Genomic DNA, 15,445 nt, shown 5'->3' with positions numbered 1-15,445 from the left:
AGTGGCAGGACTCTAGACCAGACCTAACTGCACAATTAGCTATGAGTTTAGCACCCCAGTGATCCAGTTACCTTTCAAAAGCCCTGCCTCTGATTGCATGAGAGTTTTAGGGGTCATTCTTTAGCTAAAGCATAACAACACTCAGCAAACAAGGAAGAGTCCTAAATCTGTTTATGCAAATTGAGAATACATGCACATAAAAGGGTAATTCAGATGTTTCAAACATGATGCAAACGAAGGACATAATCCACATTTGTGGGCATGGTTTCACCTACATAAGGGATGCAACGGAGGTGGGGGTGGGGGTAAAATAGAGTAAAGAAAGCAGGAGTGAGCTAGAACTACCATGCCATGAACAAGGGTATGATTAACTCAGCCTTCCCCTATGAGCCCTCTTCCCATACCCTCTCCTTGAGACAGTGGCAGCAGCCTCCTCACACCCACATCTCCAGCACAGTCCTGTTTGTTGTTGCATCCAGGGTGCCCACCACACAGCTGCTCTGCAGCCAGCTGAGGTCATAAAGTGAGGACCAGTAATTAATTAAAGGAACAGAGTTTAAAAGGGAAGATACTTTATTTCTAAGAAGGAAAAATACAGGAGACTGAAAGCTGCCCTGTGAGAGGTGAGGGATACCCATGGGTCCTTCATCTCTGGCCTTTTTCCAGGTGATAAAGATCCTCCTACCTGACACCTGTCACCACCTGACTGGCTCTCTGGACTGTCGCAGATGGATCCCAAGACACAAGACCCCAACCCAGGCACCACTGCCCACATGCACATTCCTAGGTGGGCTTTGTCTGTCTCTTGCCCGCTTGACCTTGTCAGGGCCTTATATCTGGGGTTGATGGGGGAGGTTAGGAGGAGTCTTGCATACAAGGTTGCTTGGAGGTAGTGACTAAATGGATACGTGCAGTAATACAAGTAGCCCTCCAGTGAGAGGCACAGATGTGTGTATTTTTATGTACTTTTGCTTTTTAAGTGGCTACCCTTTGTCTCCTTTGCACTTTATTGGGCGTGGGGAGGGGTGGCTAACTTAGTTAAGGCCCCTTGCTTGCTTTTGCTGCACCTATCGTTCTTACTTGCTTCCTCCAGCAGTCAGGATTTGCCAGAAAGCCTAACAGGGCCCTTATGTTGTTCTTTCCTTCCTTTGGACTCCTTTCCCCTGCGTGTTGTCTTCCAGGTGCAGAGAGACTCTGCCTCCCATGCGCTCCCTGGACAGCCGGCACTGGGTGTTCCTGAGAGAGGGGCCAGGAGGTCTCACTGCTCAGGGTCCCCAGGGGCCTTTTCTGCCCTGGATTCACCGCAGAGCCCCCCGGCCTGCCCCTAAGAAGAGCCAGCGTGAGCTTCCCGAGGAAGCAGCCCATTTCTGCAAGCTGGAGCAGGTGGGGGCCCGCCTGGCCACACCCCCCCACCTGGAGGAAGCCCTGTCTGCAGAGGTGACTGTCCCCGGCTTGTGGCAGAGCTTCATGGGCAGCCTTTGAGGAGGCACGTTTATTAGGAGAAGAGACAAATGCCTTCCCAAGGGCAAGGGGCATCGTTTGCCTCCTGCGAAGTTGCTGGGCTTACAAAGGTACAGCAAGCTGGGTGTGTGGTGCACATCTGTAACCTCAGCACTTGGGAGTTGGAGCAAGAGGATTGCCATGAGTTTGAGGCCAGCCTGGGCTACATAGTGAGACCCTGTCTCAAGAAACAACAAAAAACAAACAAAAACCAACCTAAACCAAACCCAACAAAACAAAGGTACAGCAAACTAAGAACTTCAGCTTTTCCCATCTGCTTTGAGGTATAACTTTTGGTTGGGGGGCTAGAAGGAATGTTAAGTCTTACTTCAGTCCCTTTAGCCTAGGGCTAGGCAGGGTCTGTAAGAAGTCACTAGCAGATGATAGGGCACACAAGACTGCCTGTCAAGGCCAGGGCTGGGCAGCAGTCCTTTCATGCTACCAAGGTCCCAGTCTACTTCACGTGCAGCTCCATAGTCCCTAGCATCTGTCACTTTTTCTTATGTCCCTAAGTGATGCCAGGTCTGTCTTCCAAACAGGAAGAAGGAAGGGGAAAACGTGAATGGCATGTGACAGCTGGCTATCTTTAATTAGGCAAAACGGCTTTCCCACAGAGCCTCACCTTCATCTGAGTTCCGGGCTGCTAGGGAGTTGTGAAATTGAGCTTCTTACTTGAGCACTGCAACCTTGAAGAAAACCAGGCTCTGTTGGATTTAGGAGAAGAGTGCAACATGGAGAGAGCGGGAACTGGCCCTGCCATTCCCATGCTGTGCACAGAAAGACAGATACGAGCACGTGACTCCTCCACTCCAAGCCCCTTTGCACTCAGTGAAGCCCCTCGGGCCCCTGGTGTCCAGGTCAGGCCCCTGCCTTTGTGCCCAGAACACCAACCCCAGTGGCAGCTGGCCTCCCCCCTCACTTCCTGCTGGACAGCACTTCCCTTCCACCTTCATCCTCTGTCTCTTATCATCCTGGTTTCTCCATCATAGCCCCTGACACCCCTGGAGTCCTCACAAGAAGTAATCTCTCCAGAGGCCAGGACTTTATCTACATCTGTGACAGGGGTAATGCCTGGCATTTGGTGACTTTGAAAATAACATTTTGTAATGAATGAGATAAATAAGTGACGGTGGCAGAGAAACCTGTAGAAGAATAGCGGTAAGTGGTGATCAGTTATCTTCTGGTAACTGCTTCCTGCAGGCTAGAGTTGGGGTCCATGAGAAAGACACGGTTCCCACACACCTCCCGTGGAACAGAGCCTGGTGTGGACCTGTGGCTCTTATTTCCATGGCTGTCTTCCCTGACTGGGAATGTTGGCTTCTATTTGAGGCAGGACCTCTTTGCCTGGTGCCAAGATGACCACCAGCCAACCAAGATGTAAATTCCACCCACTTAGCAATATGTACCTCTTGGTGCATGAACCCTGCAGAATCCCATGGCCTGATTTTGTGGGTTCAGCTTGGTTTGTGAGCCTTTTCCTAAGCTGGCCCTGGTGGTTGCAATTGGCCTGGCCTCCAGGAAGCAGCAGGTGGGGAATGGGGCCAGGCCAGTGCAGACCAGAATGGCTGAGGGAGAAGGAGGGGCCTGTCCAAAGAAAAGTCCAGGTGGAGTTATGTGTGGGAGAAAGGATGGCTGCTGTGCAGTCCTACAAAGGCCTTTCCAACAGCAGAGTCTTTGGGGGCTGAGGTAGGCTGGGAGCAAAAGCAGGCCTATCTCCAGGAACTGGGACAGCAGCGCAAAGTCTACATGCCTGCCCCTGTCCTGGTGACGGGCAGGCAGGCATCTACAGCCCCCAGCACAGATAGTGCAGAACCTGATGAACAGCCTTGGCTCGCCAAAAAGGAGAAACAAAGGGCAAGTTGGTTGCCTTGTTTTAGAATAGGAGCCCCTCTTCCAGCATGCTTTTCCTCCTTTTTAAAGCCATTTCCTATTTGTAGCTCTTACTAAAGGTGCTGGAAGTGCTTGATCCTGAGAGGAAGCTGGAGGACACTTGGGCTCACTGTCAGAACACCAGGAGAGGAACTGGGGAACCTGCAAGGCTTTTAAAGAAATGCCCCAAACAAGTGTGGCCGGGCCCGAGACTACTGCTGTTCACCCTTAGCTCATGGCTGTCATCTGATGAAAGTTTCTAAGGATTACGATTTTTGTTTTTTGACATAGGTAATCCAGGCTTGCTTCAAACCTGTGATCCTCCTGTCTTAGCTTCCCAAATGATAGGATCATAGGCGTGTACCACCATACCCAGCTTTTTAGAGTAATTTTAAAGAAGCAAAATTCACTAAGTTCCTGAGGAGGAAGGAAAGATGCCCTGGGTCCTGCTCTGAATAGTGCTTAAGTCTCAAATAGAAGTAATTTATCTAGCGGTGCATGAACATTGGCATCCATAGGACTCTTATTTGGCAAGAGGACTGTAATAGCCTTGAATTATCTGTGGCAGAAACTGTGCAGCCAGCGGTTAGGTAGTCACACACACAGTTAATAATATAAGGAATTATAAAAGATAATACATAAGCTCTTGAAATATTTATTCTAAAGCATAAATGTACATTCATTTACTAGTCGTGTGTGTGTGTTAGTGGGAAATAGTGCGCTTTGCACTTTGCACTGAGCTACATCCCCACCCCCACCCACTCTTTGAGATAGGATCTCACTGGGTTGCCCAAACTGGGTTTCAACTTGAAACCCTTCTGACTCAGCCTCCTAGAGTACTGGGATTACAGGTGTGCACCATCATGCCCAGCTCTCACCAGTCTTTTAATCTAAGATTAAGCCTTCTGGGGGTCTACTACTTGGAGTCCCCCTCAGTTTTCTGCCATGAACCACACCACTAATGCAGCCTTTACTGAAGCTTGCCAAAGTGTTATACGTAGAAGAAAAATCGTTCTTTTGCATCTCATTCTCATATCCCCAGTTTACACATATTAAATCACGTAAATGGCATGACAAATATACTTCACAGAAATAGATTTGGCCTGCACATTTGGCTCTGGAAATTAAGTGCTCTCCCCAGTGGGTGCTGAAGAGTGGGGTGGACCAAGAACAGGCTGACCACAGTGCCCGGTGTGGTACGAGGTGGGGACCCTGTTGGTATGTTTGGTGAGAGCTTCGTCAGTCACGGAAGTTACCTGTATGGAGGCGGATGAAGAGAGAACCCACCGTGTTCAGTTGTATGTGTTTGTCAGAGTGACACCCAAGGGGACAGGAGCTGTACGCTGGCCTTGCAGTCTGCTCCTAGGTAATCTGGGAGAGCCACTGGGCATGCTCACCTCCACTCTGCCCTGCTTCACAGGGTGTGAGGGACCCATGGGAAGCACCGTTCTGCTCCTGTGCCCTAGAGGACACTGTCCCTGTCCATCCCTGCTGGGGACCCAGTGGGGAGTCCACCAGTTTCTGGGTTGCCTTTAGCAGTCCTCTTAGCCCCAAACCACGTCCAACAAAGTGGCTGCAGCTAGTGATAAAAGATGACATCTGGGCTTTTGTCTTTGCTTTTTGTGCTAGTGTATTTTTCAAGTTCTCAATGATGTGTGGAAGAGAGAATGATAGCAGAGCTCTGGATAGAATGAGAAATATCCATGTGGGATCTGCCTTCACAATGGGCAGTTACCTTGGACAACTCTACAATAATTTTAAGCAAGAAATTACAGATGAAGGGGTTATCTATGGAAAAGGGGAAAACAAAGTATAGAAGGAACAAATGGTATTAGTGTATGGATAAATTATGTCACAAAATAATTGTATAATTACACAGCGGTGAGTTTTTCTGTTAGCTTGTATTAGTTCCCTTTGGCTGCTGTAACAGTTTGACACAGGGTTGGAGGCTAAGAGGCCAGAAGTCTAAACTAAGTATTACTGTGCTGAAATCAGAGTCAGGGGTGCCGCTCAGTGGCCAAGCACCTGCCTAGCACGTGTGAGGCTCTGGGCTCTAGCCCCAGCACCACTGCAAAACCAGCCAACCAGTCACCAGCCAAGAGCAGAGTCAGCAGGGCCACATTCCCTCTGGAGCTCTAGGGGAGAATCTGTCCTCCAGCTTCTGGTGGCCGTCCCTTGGCTTGTGGCTATATCACACCAGTCTCCAAGACCAGCAGCTGTAAATCTGTCCTCTCTGTCTCCACATCGCCTTCTGCTCTATGTGTGTCAGGCCATCCTCTGTGTCTTTCAAGGGTGCCTGTGATCTGACCCACCTGAATACTCCAGGGTAATCTCCCCATCTCAAATACTCCCACTGGATCGCACCTGCAAAGACTCTTTGCGAATAAAGCCGCGCTGTTGTGTGCCCAGGATTAGCACCTGACCTCTGTGGAGGTCATTATCTTTCCCAATTTTTATTTTCCAAAGTGGAATTCTGTCGAGCTCGATTTATCTTTAACTCCGTGGAGTATGGCAGGGTAGCAGTCAGGCTGTAGATAAACCTCTGTGGATGTGCCCATCTCTCCTCCACCAGCTGCTCGTCCTGCAGACAGCGTCCTGGGGACAGCGTGTGGCTGACCACACCTCACCTGCCTGCTTCAGCAGCTTCCCTTCTACAGCAGGGCTGTGGCCAGAACAAACATACCGTGTCTGGACATGTCTGGAAAATACCTCTAGGGATGTCACTGCTGGAGAAGTTTGCTTTGGAGGAAACAGACCTTATTCCCTCAGGGACTTACTAGCTCTTGCTGGTCCTAAGGTGTCCACAAGGTATTGACAAGCCCTGGGGTCCCCAGGGACCACTTGTCTCCAGCAAATGCTGCCTCGGCCTGACTACCTCTTCCCCAACAGTGGTCAAATGCCTCCTTACACAAATGAGGAAAGCAAGGAACATTTCACCATTTCTCCTCCATTCATGCCCGTGATATTTTTTTCCAGGGAGATTTGAACATCAGTGAAGAGTTCATCTGGAAACAGTTTGACACTGACCATCAGAGAAAACTCAGCAGTGACGTACCCCAAGCCATGAGACGCAGCCAGGTTCCTCTGGGGCTAGAGAAGTGGGTGGCACTAAACAAACTTCCGGAGGCAGGATCCTTCCAGAAACCAAACTAAGAGAGGCAAAGCCAGAGACCGCAGGTGATTGCAGAACGGGAGCAGGCAGGAAACCAAGGAAGAGCTGTAGGAAGGTCTTGGTTGGGGTGTAGCGCTTGCCTAGAATGTGCAAGGCCCCGGATCTCTAGCACTGCAAAAATCAAGTCTTCAATATTCCCGAATTCTGGTGCTTCAGGGGTCCTGACTTTTTAAAGTAGAGTTCTTGAAATATTTTCATGCTTAACAAACATCTGATGAATGAACGTACATTTAACACATGTAACAAAGTAGGTTATACAAAGAAGGCGTGTCCATTCAGAATTATTGTGAATATCTGAATACTCATTTTCAGGGACAGTCTTTACTATGTTTCATATGTTTAAATTCCCACAACTAGTGGAAATATATGTGAATGCTCATTACTCATGAGCAGGGTAGAGTTAATCAATCGGTAGAATTTATCATGATGAATACCATCAGTCTTACTGACCACAAGCCATCTTCCTTGACCACATATTTGCCTGAGCATTAGCACATTGCGCAGTTGCCTTTCGTTCTCGCTGTGGAGATGGAAAAACAAGGAAGCAGAAATAGGAAGTAGGAATGACATGCTGTGTCAAAGGGCAGTACTGTGGCCCCTAGAATACCTTTTTACTTTTCTACAAAGTGTGTCCTGCAGATAAATATATGTATCAAATTGTGTGAATTAACAACAGACTCAAGTGCCTAAATTGAATGGGTGGGGTGGGGCCTTTTCTGAAAAATAAGTTTATTGTTTTTAATTATCCTTTGTTTTTTACCCATAATATTCGATATTATATTTTCATTGTTTTGGACCCAGTGAATTTTGTCCTTCACAATTGAACACAGTTGACTGACCTATTTTGACATGTATTGTGCTTTCTATCCCTGATTCTGTTTCATGAGATTTGTGAAAATTACGTATTGCATCACTGTATTGCATTTTCATTTTTTAATTTTCCTCTCATCTTTCTAAAGGGTCAAAGTGCACAGTGGAACTGAATGGGGAAATTATGTCCATCCTACCTATGGCCTGCGCCATAGTTTGATCTGAGATATGATTAAATTATTTGAAATTTGATCCCTTTGGATCTTGCTTTTAAAATGTGCTGGAGCTGGGTGTGGTAGCACATGGCTGTAAGCCCAGCACTCTAGTAGGCTAGGGTAGAAGGACCACATATTGAGATGGGATAGATAAATTAGTGACTTACCAAAAGAAAAAAAAATTTTTTTGAAAGGCTGGGGTGAAACTTAATACAAAGCCCCTGAGTTCAATCCCCAGTACTAGATTCTTTTGGAGGGGAGGGACCAAAGTAATGTCCCAGCTAGGGCTAACTATTCCCTATGACTGGCCAAGACTCTAAAGTGTATTCTTCCCAGTATCCTGTGAATCTGTAGGTTTTCCTGGAGGAAGAAGGCACTGATCAGGCTCAGAGGGGATGCTGGGCACTTTCTGTCCAGTCCTTTCCATTGGTTCTTCCCTGATTTGGGGCAATGTCTTCCCAGCATGCAGAGGGTCTGTCTGTGGTCCCCTGGCCTTCTCTTTTACTCTGAGCTGTGAACTTCACCTGCCTCCATCTCCCTGGATTCTCAGCTCTGTCTTCTCAACTCAGAGTCCCCTGGGCTCCTCCTCAACCCTTCCTCCCTGTGTGTGACCTGGAAACTCTCTCAAGGCAGTGATCAGGAGCCAGTTTGGGAGTTTGTCTTGTTTATTGCTCATCTCTCAAGCTCACTGGTCTCTGTTACCTGCCTCGGTGTCTTCCAAGCCAATGGTTTTTCTTTTTTTCATTATTTTTTAGATGCTGTAGTTTGGAGGGTAAATATAATCTATATTCTGGATGTGGAAGTTCCATTTTTATTTTTCTTCACACAGTTCTCTCAGGACTGTACTTTGATGTTCTTCTTTTCATTTTATCAGTAAATGCTTGTGATCTATGATAAATACATTTATCGTGGGGAATTTGTACATGTGCATATCACATCTTGATCTCTTTTGTTTCCCTTTCTCCTTTTTTCCTCTCATCTTCTCCCATCCCCAGATAACCAGGTAAATGGTTAACTATAGCAAAATGATGTCACATGTATATGGGGCAAAGGAAGAAATCATTGATTCCACCAAGCCCGGAGTGAAGGCAGTGCCTTTAAAGCTGGCAGTGCCAGCTTTGTGCTGGGTCTTCAAAGGTGACCAGTTAACCAACCACATGACACATTCAGAATTCAAGTTCTTCAATGTGGCGTTGTCAGATTCCTTCCCTTTCCTGTCCTTCCTTCAATTCAGTGGTTCTCAGCTGAGGGAGATTTTGCCCCTTTCTCTGCCCCCGGGGTGTATATAATTGGCCGTGTTTGGAAGTGACGTTTTTGGTTCTCACAACTTGGGTTGCTCCCGGCATCCTGTGGGCAGAGGTCAAGGATGCTGTTAAATGTCCTGCAATGCCTGTCTCCCCCATGCCCATAAAGAGCGATCTAATCTCCAGTGTCAATAGTGCCGCCATTAAGAAACCTGGCATTTATTCAGCAAATGCTTATTGAGTATCTGTTTTATACTAAGTGTTGTTCTAGATGTCAGAGAGATAGTCAGGGAACAACCTCTGAAGCTTACATTTCAGTGAGAAGAGACAGAGGAACAAACACATTACGTATCAGACGGTGATATGTGTGGTTAGGAAAAATTGAGGGAGGAAAGAAGGCAGAGAGCATGGTGAGGGAGGAAACCACTAAGGAAGGCGGATGTGGACCAGGCGAACGATGAGCCATGTGCGCCTGTTGGGAAGTTTATCAGCAGCGGACTGACGAGGAACACAGGGGACAGGTGCAGAGGTGGGCGTGAGCCCGGGGACTGAAAGGGCGGCAGGGCGCCTGGGCAGGGAGGCCGAGTCCAGCCGTGAACATTTCCCTGTGGCAGGGATTGCCCTCCAGTGGGCCCTGCCATATTCTCCCGCTTAGTCGCGTCCAACTCAATTCTAGGATGCTCCGCCCTGTCCACTGCACAGTTGGTGGCTGTCCTGGGCACAGTACGGCTGTGAGCTGGCTTCCGTGCCCTGCTGGGGAACGGCAGAATGGGACGAGGAGTCAGAGCTCCTCTTCCTTCTTCGGATCAGAGACAGAAGGTTGGTGCGAGGGAGCAGGGCGGTCAGCAGCGGCCTCGCACTTACAAGACCGGGCAGAGTGCTGGGCCGACAGTAGGCTGGAGAATTTTATGCTTTCATTCTCCTTTGGGATCATTATCGTTGGGTGAAATATGTGATTGTGGCTTGATTTCTAGCTGCTTCACACAGATTTCCTCCTTTCATCTTCGCAGTGACTTTGGTTGCCATCCCTACTTCCCTGGTCGAGCGTGGGGGTAACTTGACTATGCACTCACAAGTGCTACGTGGGGGAAGACTGGGCTGAAACCTGGATCTGTTTAATCCCAAGGCCTTGTTCTTCGCCGTGACATGATTTTTCTCATGTTTCTTCTGTAAAATAAAAGCTTACTGAAACTCCATAATATTCTCTGGCAAGGACAAGCCACAGAATCACCCTGCAGGTACCGCCTTCCTAAATGGAACCTCGGATTTATTGGACTGACAAACCAAACGGCAAAGGTAAAAACTCACACCAGGAATTCCACTCATTTCTATAGGGTCCTTACAACCCGCAGCAGGTAAAGATGAAGTATGGAGCGTGGTACCTGAGCACCGGCTTGTGGAAAAGGCGAGGAGCAGGTGAAGCTTTGGTTGACCCCAGTGTCTCACGTAAAGCTCGAGATGAGCATTTTGAAAAGGAGCCGTGGAAACAGGTGTGTGCATGTGCTGTGGCCTGATCACTTCAGCTAAGGATGGCCAGGGTCTCTGAGGAGGTGCAGGGGCTCCAACCTCCTACAGCTTGCATAATGAATTCAGCAATAAGAAAAGCAAGTGATATTGTATGGAATTTGTGAGAAGCAAGACCCAAATTGCTTGGTGTCATGGTCAGTCTCTAAAGATGTGACCACTGTCCATGGTACGCCTACCATTTCGGGACAGTTCATTCCCAGGGTAATTGTTCAAAGGGCGAGCTGAAATGACAGGACACTGGGAGGACCGTGTCAGTGTCCAGAATAGATAGGACGTCACGCTTTCTGTCAGCAAGGATGAAGGGCAAAGAATTCAGACTCGCCACTGGGAAATTTCTCTTACACATTTCAGCAGAGTCGCGGGAAACGGACAAAGGTTTAAAGACTGACATTGCAAAGCAACACACACACAAAACAAAGATATGCTCATTTTGCTGGGGATGTGGTGGATGCTTGTACAGTAATCTCAGCACTCAGGAGGCTGGTTATTTGTCTTTTCCAGTGCTGAATATAAATTCTTATTTTCATCTCCGAGGTCTGACATAAATTTATCAGTACAGCTTGCTTAGAGAAGTATCAAAATAATATAGATAATATTTGGTACAATTTCTCAGCGTATGGTTTTGGGGACTGCCAAAGTTTATGGCAATTTAATATGTAACAAATTTGTTTCAGTTGTACTCTTAAAAAAAGGAAACATCTTCTTCTGAATTAAATACTTAAAAACAAAAATAGTAATAAGCTTTTGCTTTACAGTGCCAGAAGTTCTCTTCTGAAAGATGTATTCTTTTTTTTGTTTTTATTTTTATTTTTTGAGAGCAGTCTCACTTAGTAGTTCAGACTGCTCTGGAACTCATTGTGTAGCCCAGGCTGGTCTCGAACTTGCAGCGATCCTCCTGCCTCAGCCTCCCAAGTGCTGGGATTACAGGCATGTACCACCATGCCCGGCTTGAAAAATGTATTCTTAAAGACTAATTCTTAGAGAAACTTCCAAAACATAATTCATTTTTTTCATGGCAAAAGCTAGTAAATGTGTTACATTTAATGAATGGTTGTAGTCAGTTAATGAAGAAGTAATACTGTATTTAAATTTGGGGAATATGGTTCTTATAACTATTATAATAAAATTTCTGTTTTTTTGTTTTTTTTTTTAAGGCAAGGTCTTACTATGTAGTCCAGGCTGGCCTTCAACTCTCCATGTAGACCAGGCTGGCCTTGAACTTGCAATCCTTCTGCCTCAGTCTCCTGAGTGTTGGGAATACAGGCACGTACCATAACTCCCAGCTGCAAAAATTTAAGAGGTTTAGACATAGGATTCACATGAATAGAATTGTTTTACACTGATTTTTTTTTTTTTTTTTTTTTTGGTACCAGGGATCAAACACAGGTCCTTGCACTTGGGAGGCTGGCGGCTTACACTGATCTTTGTAAAGTAGACTTTTTGTAATACCCCTGTGCACTTTAGGTGGCACCCTAGCCTCCAGCACTGCAGCTCACAAGACATGGAGGCAGAGGTGACCTAGGAGGGGACAGTCACTGTCAGCAGCACTATTTTGCTGGGAGCTCAAGTTCTGATTTTCTCTGATCTAGTTTGGAAGGTGAAAGGATCGTAAGGTATTAAATTGCAATTATGCCAATTCATACATCCAAATTTTAAATTCAGCTTAATGTGAGAGAAAACCAAAAGGGTACTGGCCAACCGAGAGGAAGCTGCAATGGCCAGGTCTCTCTGATGGTCAGACTCTTTAGGTTAAGATCTGTAAATTGTGTGTGTAGCGTTGCTTTCACATAGATCATTCTGGTCCTCCAAGGTTAACCATTGTCTAATACAGGGTGAGAAAGGGGCTGGAAAGGAGAGAAAGTTGAGAGCTTTCATGCCCTCCACATTGTGAACATTAATTACACACACGTTCAAAATGAGAAGGATGTCCTCTAAAACGATGCTCCTCGTGAAGAGCTGCTGACCATATCTTCACACGTCCTTTAAACCCCTGTTCAGGAGGCGTTCCTTGCAGACCTTCCTGGAACAGTTGCCTTCAAGGATTTTGTTCTAAGCAGGGGCTACAGCATGCCAAGCGTGAGTAAAGGGTCATTCGGAGGGCCGGCTGAGGGCTTCAGAGTGCAGTTATCCAAGGGAAGGGGTTGCTACCCTGACATAATCAGAATACTTCTCAGCCAGGTGTAGTAGCACATGCCTGTAAACTCAGCTACTCAGGAGACTGAGGCAGGAGGGTTGCAAGTTCAAGCCCAGCCTGGACAATTTCGTGATTCCTTATCTGGAAAAAAAAGAAAAAAAAAATCAAAAGGCCTGGGAATGTAGCTCGGTGCTCCCCAGTGCCAAACCAAACAAAATAAAACACAAGAAAACAGGCATCCACCACAGTTGGAGGAAAGGTCAGGCTTTTCCCGAGACAGGATCCCAGAGAAAGGATGTGGCCTTTTGCCCTTTTTATTCTGCCTGTTTGGTTTCTGCTGCTGTCAGAGGCATTGCCCCTCTTGCTATTTAACTCACTTTCATTGGGTTTGATCTCAGCAGAGGCCCACAGTGAAAGAGGCCAATACTCAAATGCGTAATTCTCCAGAAAGTCTTTACATTTCCTTGATTTCCAGGTCTAAGGGCAAATGACGGTGGCAGGGTCAGGACAAAATAAGAGTTGAGGTGTGCGACTTTATCCTGGTCCCATGAGCTCTGCCTCAAGGGGAACCAGCAGTTCACTCACTGACTTGCTCCTGCGGGGATCTGCAGCCTTTCCTTTCCTCCTCCCTTCGCTCCCCTTTCCTCTCCCTGAAGTATAAAGTTGGCACCACCCTCTCCTGGGAGCCCCGCCCACCCACCGCCCTCTCCTGGGAGCCCCGCCTACCCTTGGAGGTAACTGGGAGGGAGACCAAGCAGGCAGGGACCTTAGACGGGAAGCCTAGAGCGGGCACCCAGGCCAGCCCTGACACTGCGGCTGGACACCAGAGCATTTGGGCCCAGAGCTGCAGCCGCACGTTTGTCCCAGTCCCCTGTGCACGACCCTCTGGGCCTTTGGAGCAGTGCAGCCAAAATGGTTGGGCAGTCCTCAAAGAAGACCCTGGGTTTCTGTGGCTGAGAGAACTCACAGGGTTCATGTTGACTGGCAAATTCACGTGCAGAGTCCTACTGTCCTTCATGCGCCTCCCATTTCTACCTTAACATTTTTAGTGGCAGAACCAACTTCTTTTTCCGTTTTGATTTCTCCCTTATCCTTGCTCTTGATGAGCGTGGGCTCAGCCTGGGGCAGCGGGGAGCTCAAATGACCTGCGGACTGTGCTGTCAGCTGTGTTCATTCCAGAGATGGTGCTGAGGCCACTGCTACTCAGACTCTTTTTCTTTCTTTCTTTTCTTTTTTTTTTTTTTTTTTTTTTTTTTTTTTTTTTTTTTTCCTGTATTGAGGAGTGAATCCAGGTCTGTGCACTGGGCTACAGTCCCACCACTTTTTACGTTTTTATTTTGAGATTGGTTCTTGCTAAGTTGCTAAGTTTGCTCTGGCTTGAACTTGCCATCCTCCTGCCTCAGCCTCCAAGAGTGCTGGGATTACAGGTGTGCACCACCATACCCACCTCAGCCTCATAGTTTTATCAGTAAGTTTTCAACTAAAAGAGGGAGCCTTTCACAGTACACAAGATGCATGAGTGCACATATACACATGTGCATACAGTCGTTACTTAAATTAACGTGTGAACATTCATTTCTTTACACACAATGTATGCACATACCATATGTGTGTAATTCACAGATGTCACACGAGCACACGCACCTGTGTACACATCCCCTTTATCCGCTGTTGGATCACCCACCTCATGCATTGCCCACAGCTTCATTCCCTTGCTACGCAGACGGGTCCCGGTCTTATCAACAGAGCAGAGCAGCATGCCAGGCTGGCTGGGCATGGATGTGGGTCAGTGTGAATCCCGTCAGGGCATCTCCAAAGCTATGCAGTCACCTTATGAAGACAGTGTGCAGGTTTGTGCGGTGTAAGGACGAGTGTCAGAGGGAGAACTTGGATCTGGGTGTGGCAGCAGCTGTGGGGAGGGCTGTATGGTTTTTGCTTGCCAATTGTTTTTACTTTTTTAGTTCCTTGAGAAGGTGTACGTTGGGAAGGAAGGTAAACGTGCGTATCAAAAGACTCCTCTAAAATGGACTCAAGCATAGAAGAACCTCAGGGAGATGAGTAGGCAGAGAGCGTGGACTACATTCGTGGCTCTTGCTCTCTAACATTTCAAACCCTGCATAGGGTTTACGACACGTGTCCTTTGTGGGCGGTAACTCTGACGTGGTAGATCACAGCTGTTAAGTATAAAGAACTAATCTCATAAGTGTTTCTCAGTAGCTTTCTGCTTCAGTTAATCCATATTTTATGTACTTTACAACCATGAGATCAGTATTCAAATGTCATCTTCTCACGTTTTTGTATCATTGTGAATATTACATAATATTACATAATACATGAATATTACTCCCGGAGCTACCAGATATTTGCCTCTGTGATTTGGTGCTGTGCCTGGGTCACCCCTGCTGGGCCCCAGTGCGGATTTGGCCACTCCGGGTCCGAATCCCCCCAGGTGTGTGATTGGTGGTGTGACCTAATCCTGCACTCACACAGGGTCCGAAGCTGGATGCTAGACACAGGGTCCTCTGGGTTGCGTGACTCTTCTGTGACTCAGCGCTCACTCCTTTGTGATGACTCACTGCTCCTTGACGCTAGATAACTCTTTCTGTTTCCAGTTCTTTAAGTAGCTTGAGGAGTCCACAGTGATGAGGTGGCTAACTCAGCTAATAAGTCACAGAGCTATTATTGTTTTCCCAAGCTTTTAAATTGTGAGATCCCACTCCAGAGGATTAGGAAGAACTTCATAAGTGGCCCTGGAGGAGGTGCACCTCCTGAGGCTATCTCATGGTTTTCAGTCCTCGCCCTGTGTACTCTGGCTATAGGAGCAAGGGCTTGTGTGACAGCTGTCCCTTGGCATCATGTGGAGTCGGTTCCAGCATCCTCCGGGGACACCAAAAGCCACAGACAGTCAAGCCTCTCATTTAGGGTTTTTGGGGGGTTTGTTTTTTTTTGGGTTTGGTTTTAGTTTTTTGAGACA

At 47.3% G+C, this 15,445-nt stretch overlaps 1 protein-coding gene across 1 annotated transcript; it reads left to right on the top strand.

The window, feature by feature from the left end:
* The first annotated feature begins 671 nt into the window (after positions 1-671).
* Positions 672-14,510, top strand: Fam47e (family with sequence similarity 47 member E). Its single transcript, XM_033757993.1, is given in 5 exon segments — positions 672-787; positions 1,182-1,437; positions 6,346-6,546; positions 10,145-10,300; positions 14,433-14,510. Coding segments are annotated over 5 exon segments (750 nt in total). The 5' UTR covers positions 672-728.
* Positions 14,511-15,445: the final 935 nt, after the last annotated feature.

Source organism: Fukomys damarensis, unplaced genomic scaffold (genome assembly GCF_012274545.1).
Source record: "Fukomys damarensis isolate Sample0158 unplaced genomic scaffold, DMR_v1.0_HiC HiC_scaffold_32, whole genome shotgun sequence".
NCBI lineage: Eukaryota > Metazoa > Chordata > Mammalia > Rodentia > Bathyergidae > Fukomys > Fukomys damarensis.
The sequence above is the reverse complement of the archived record's forward strand: the minus strand, read 5'-3'. Positions and strand labels throughout refer to the sequence as shown.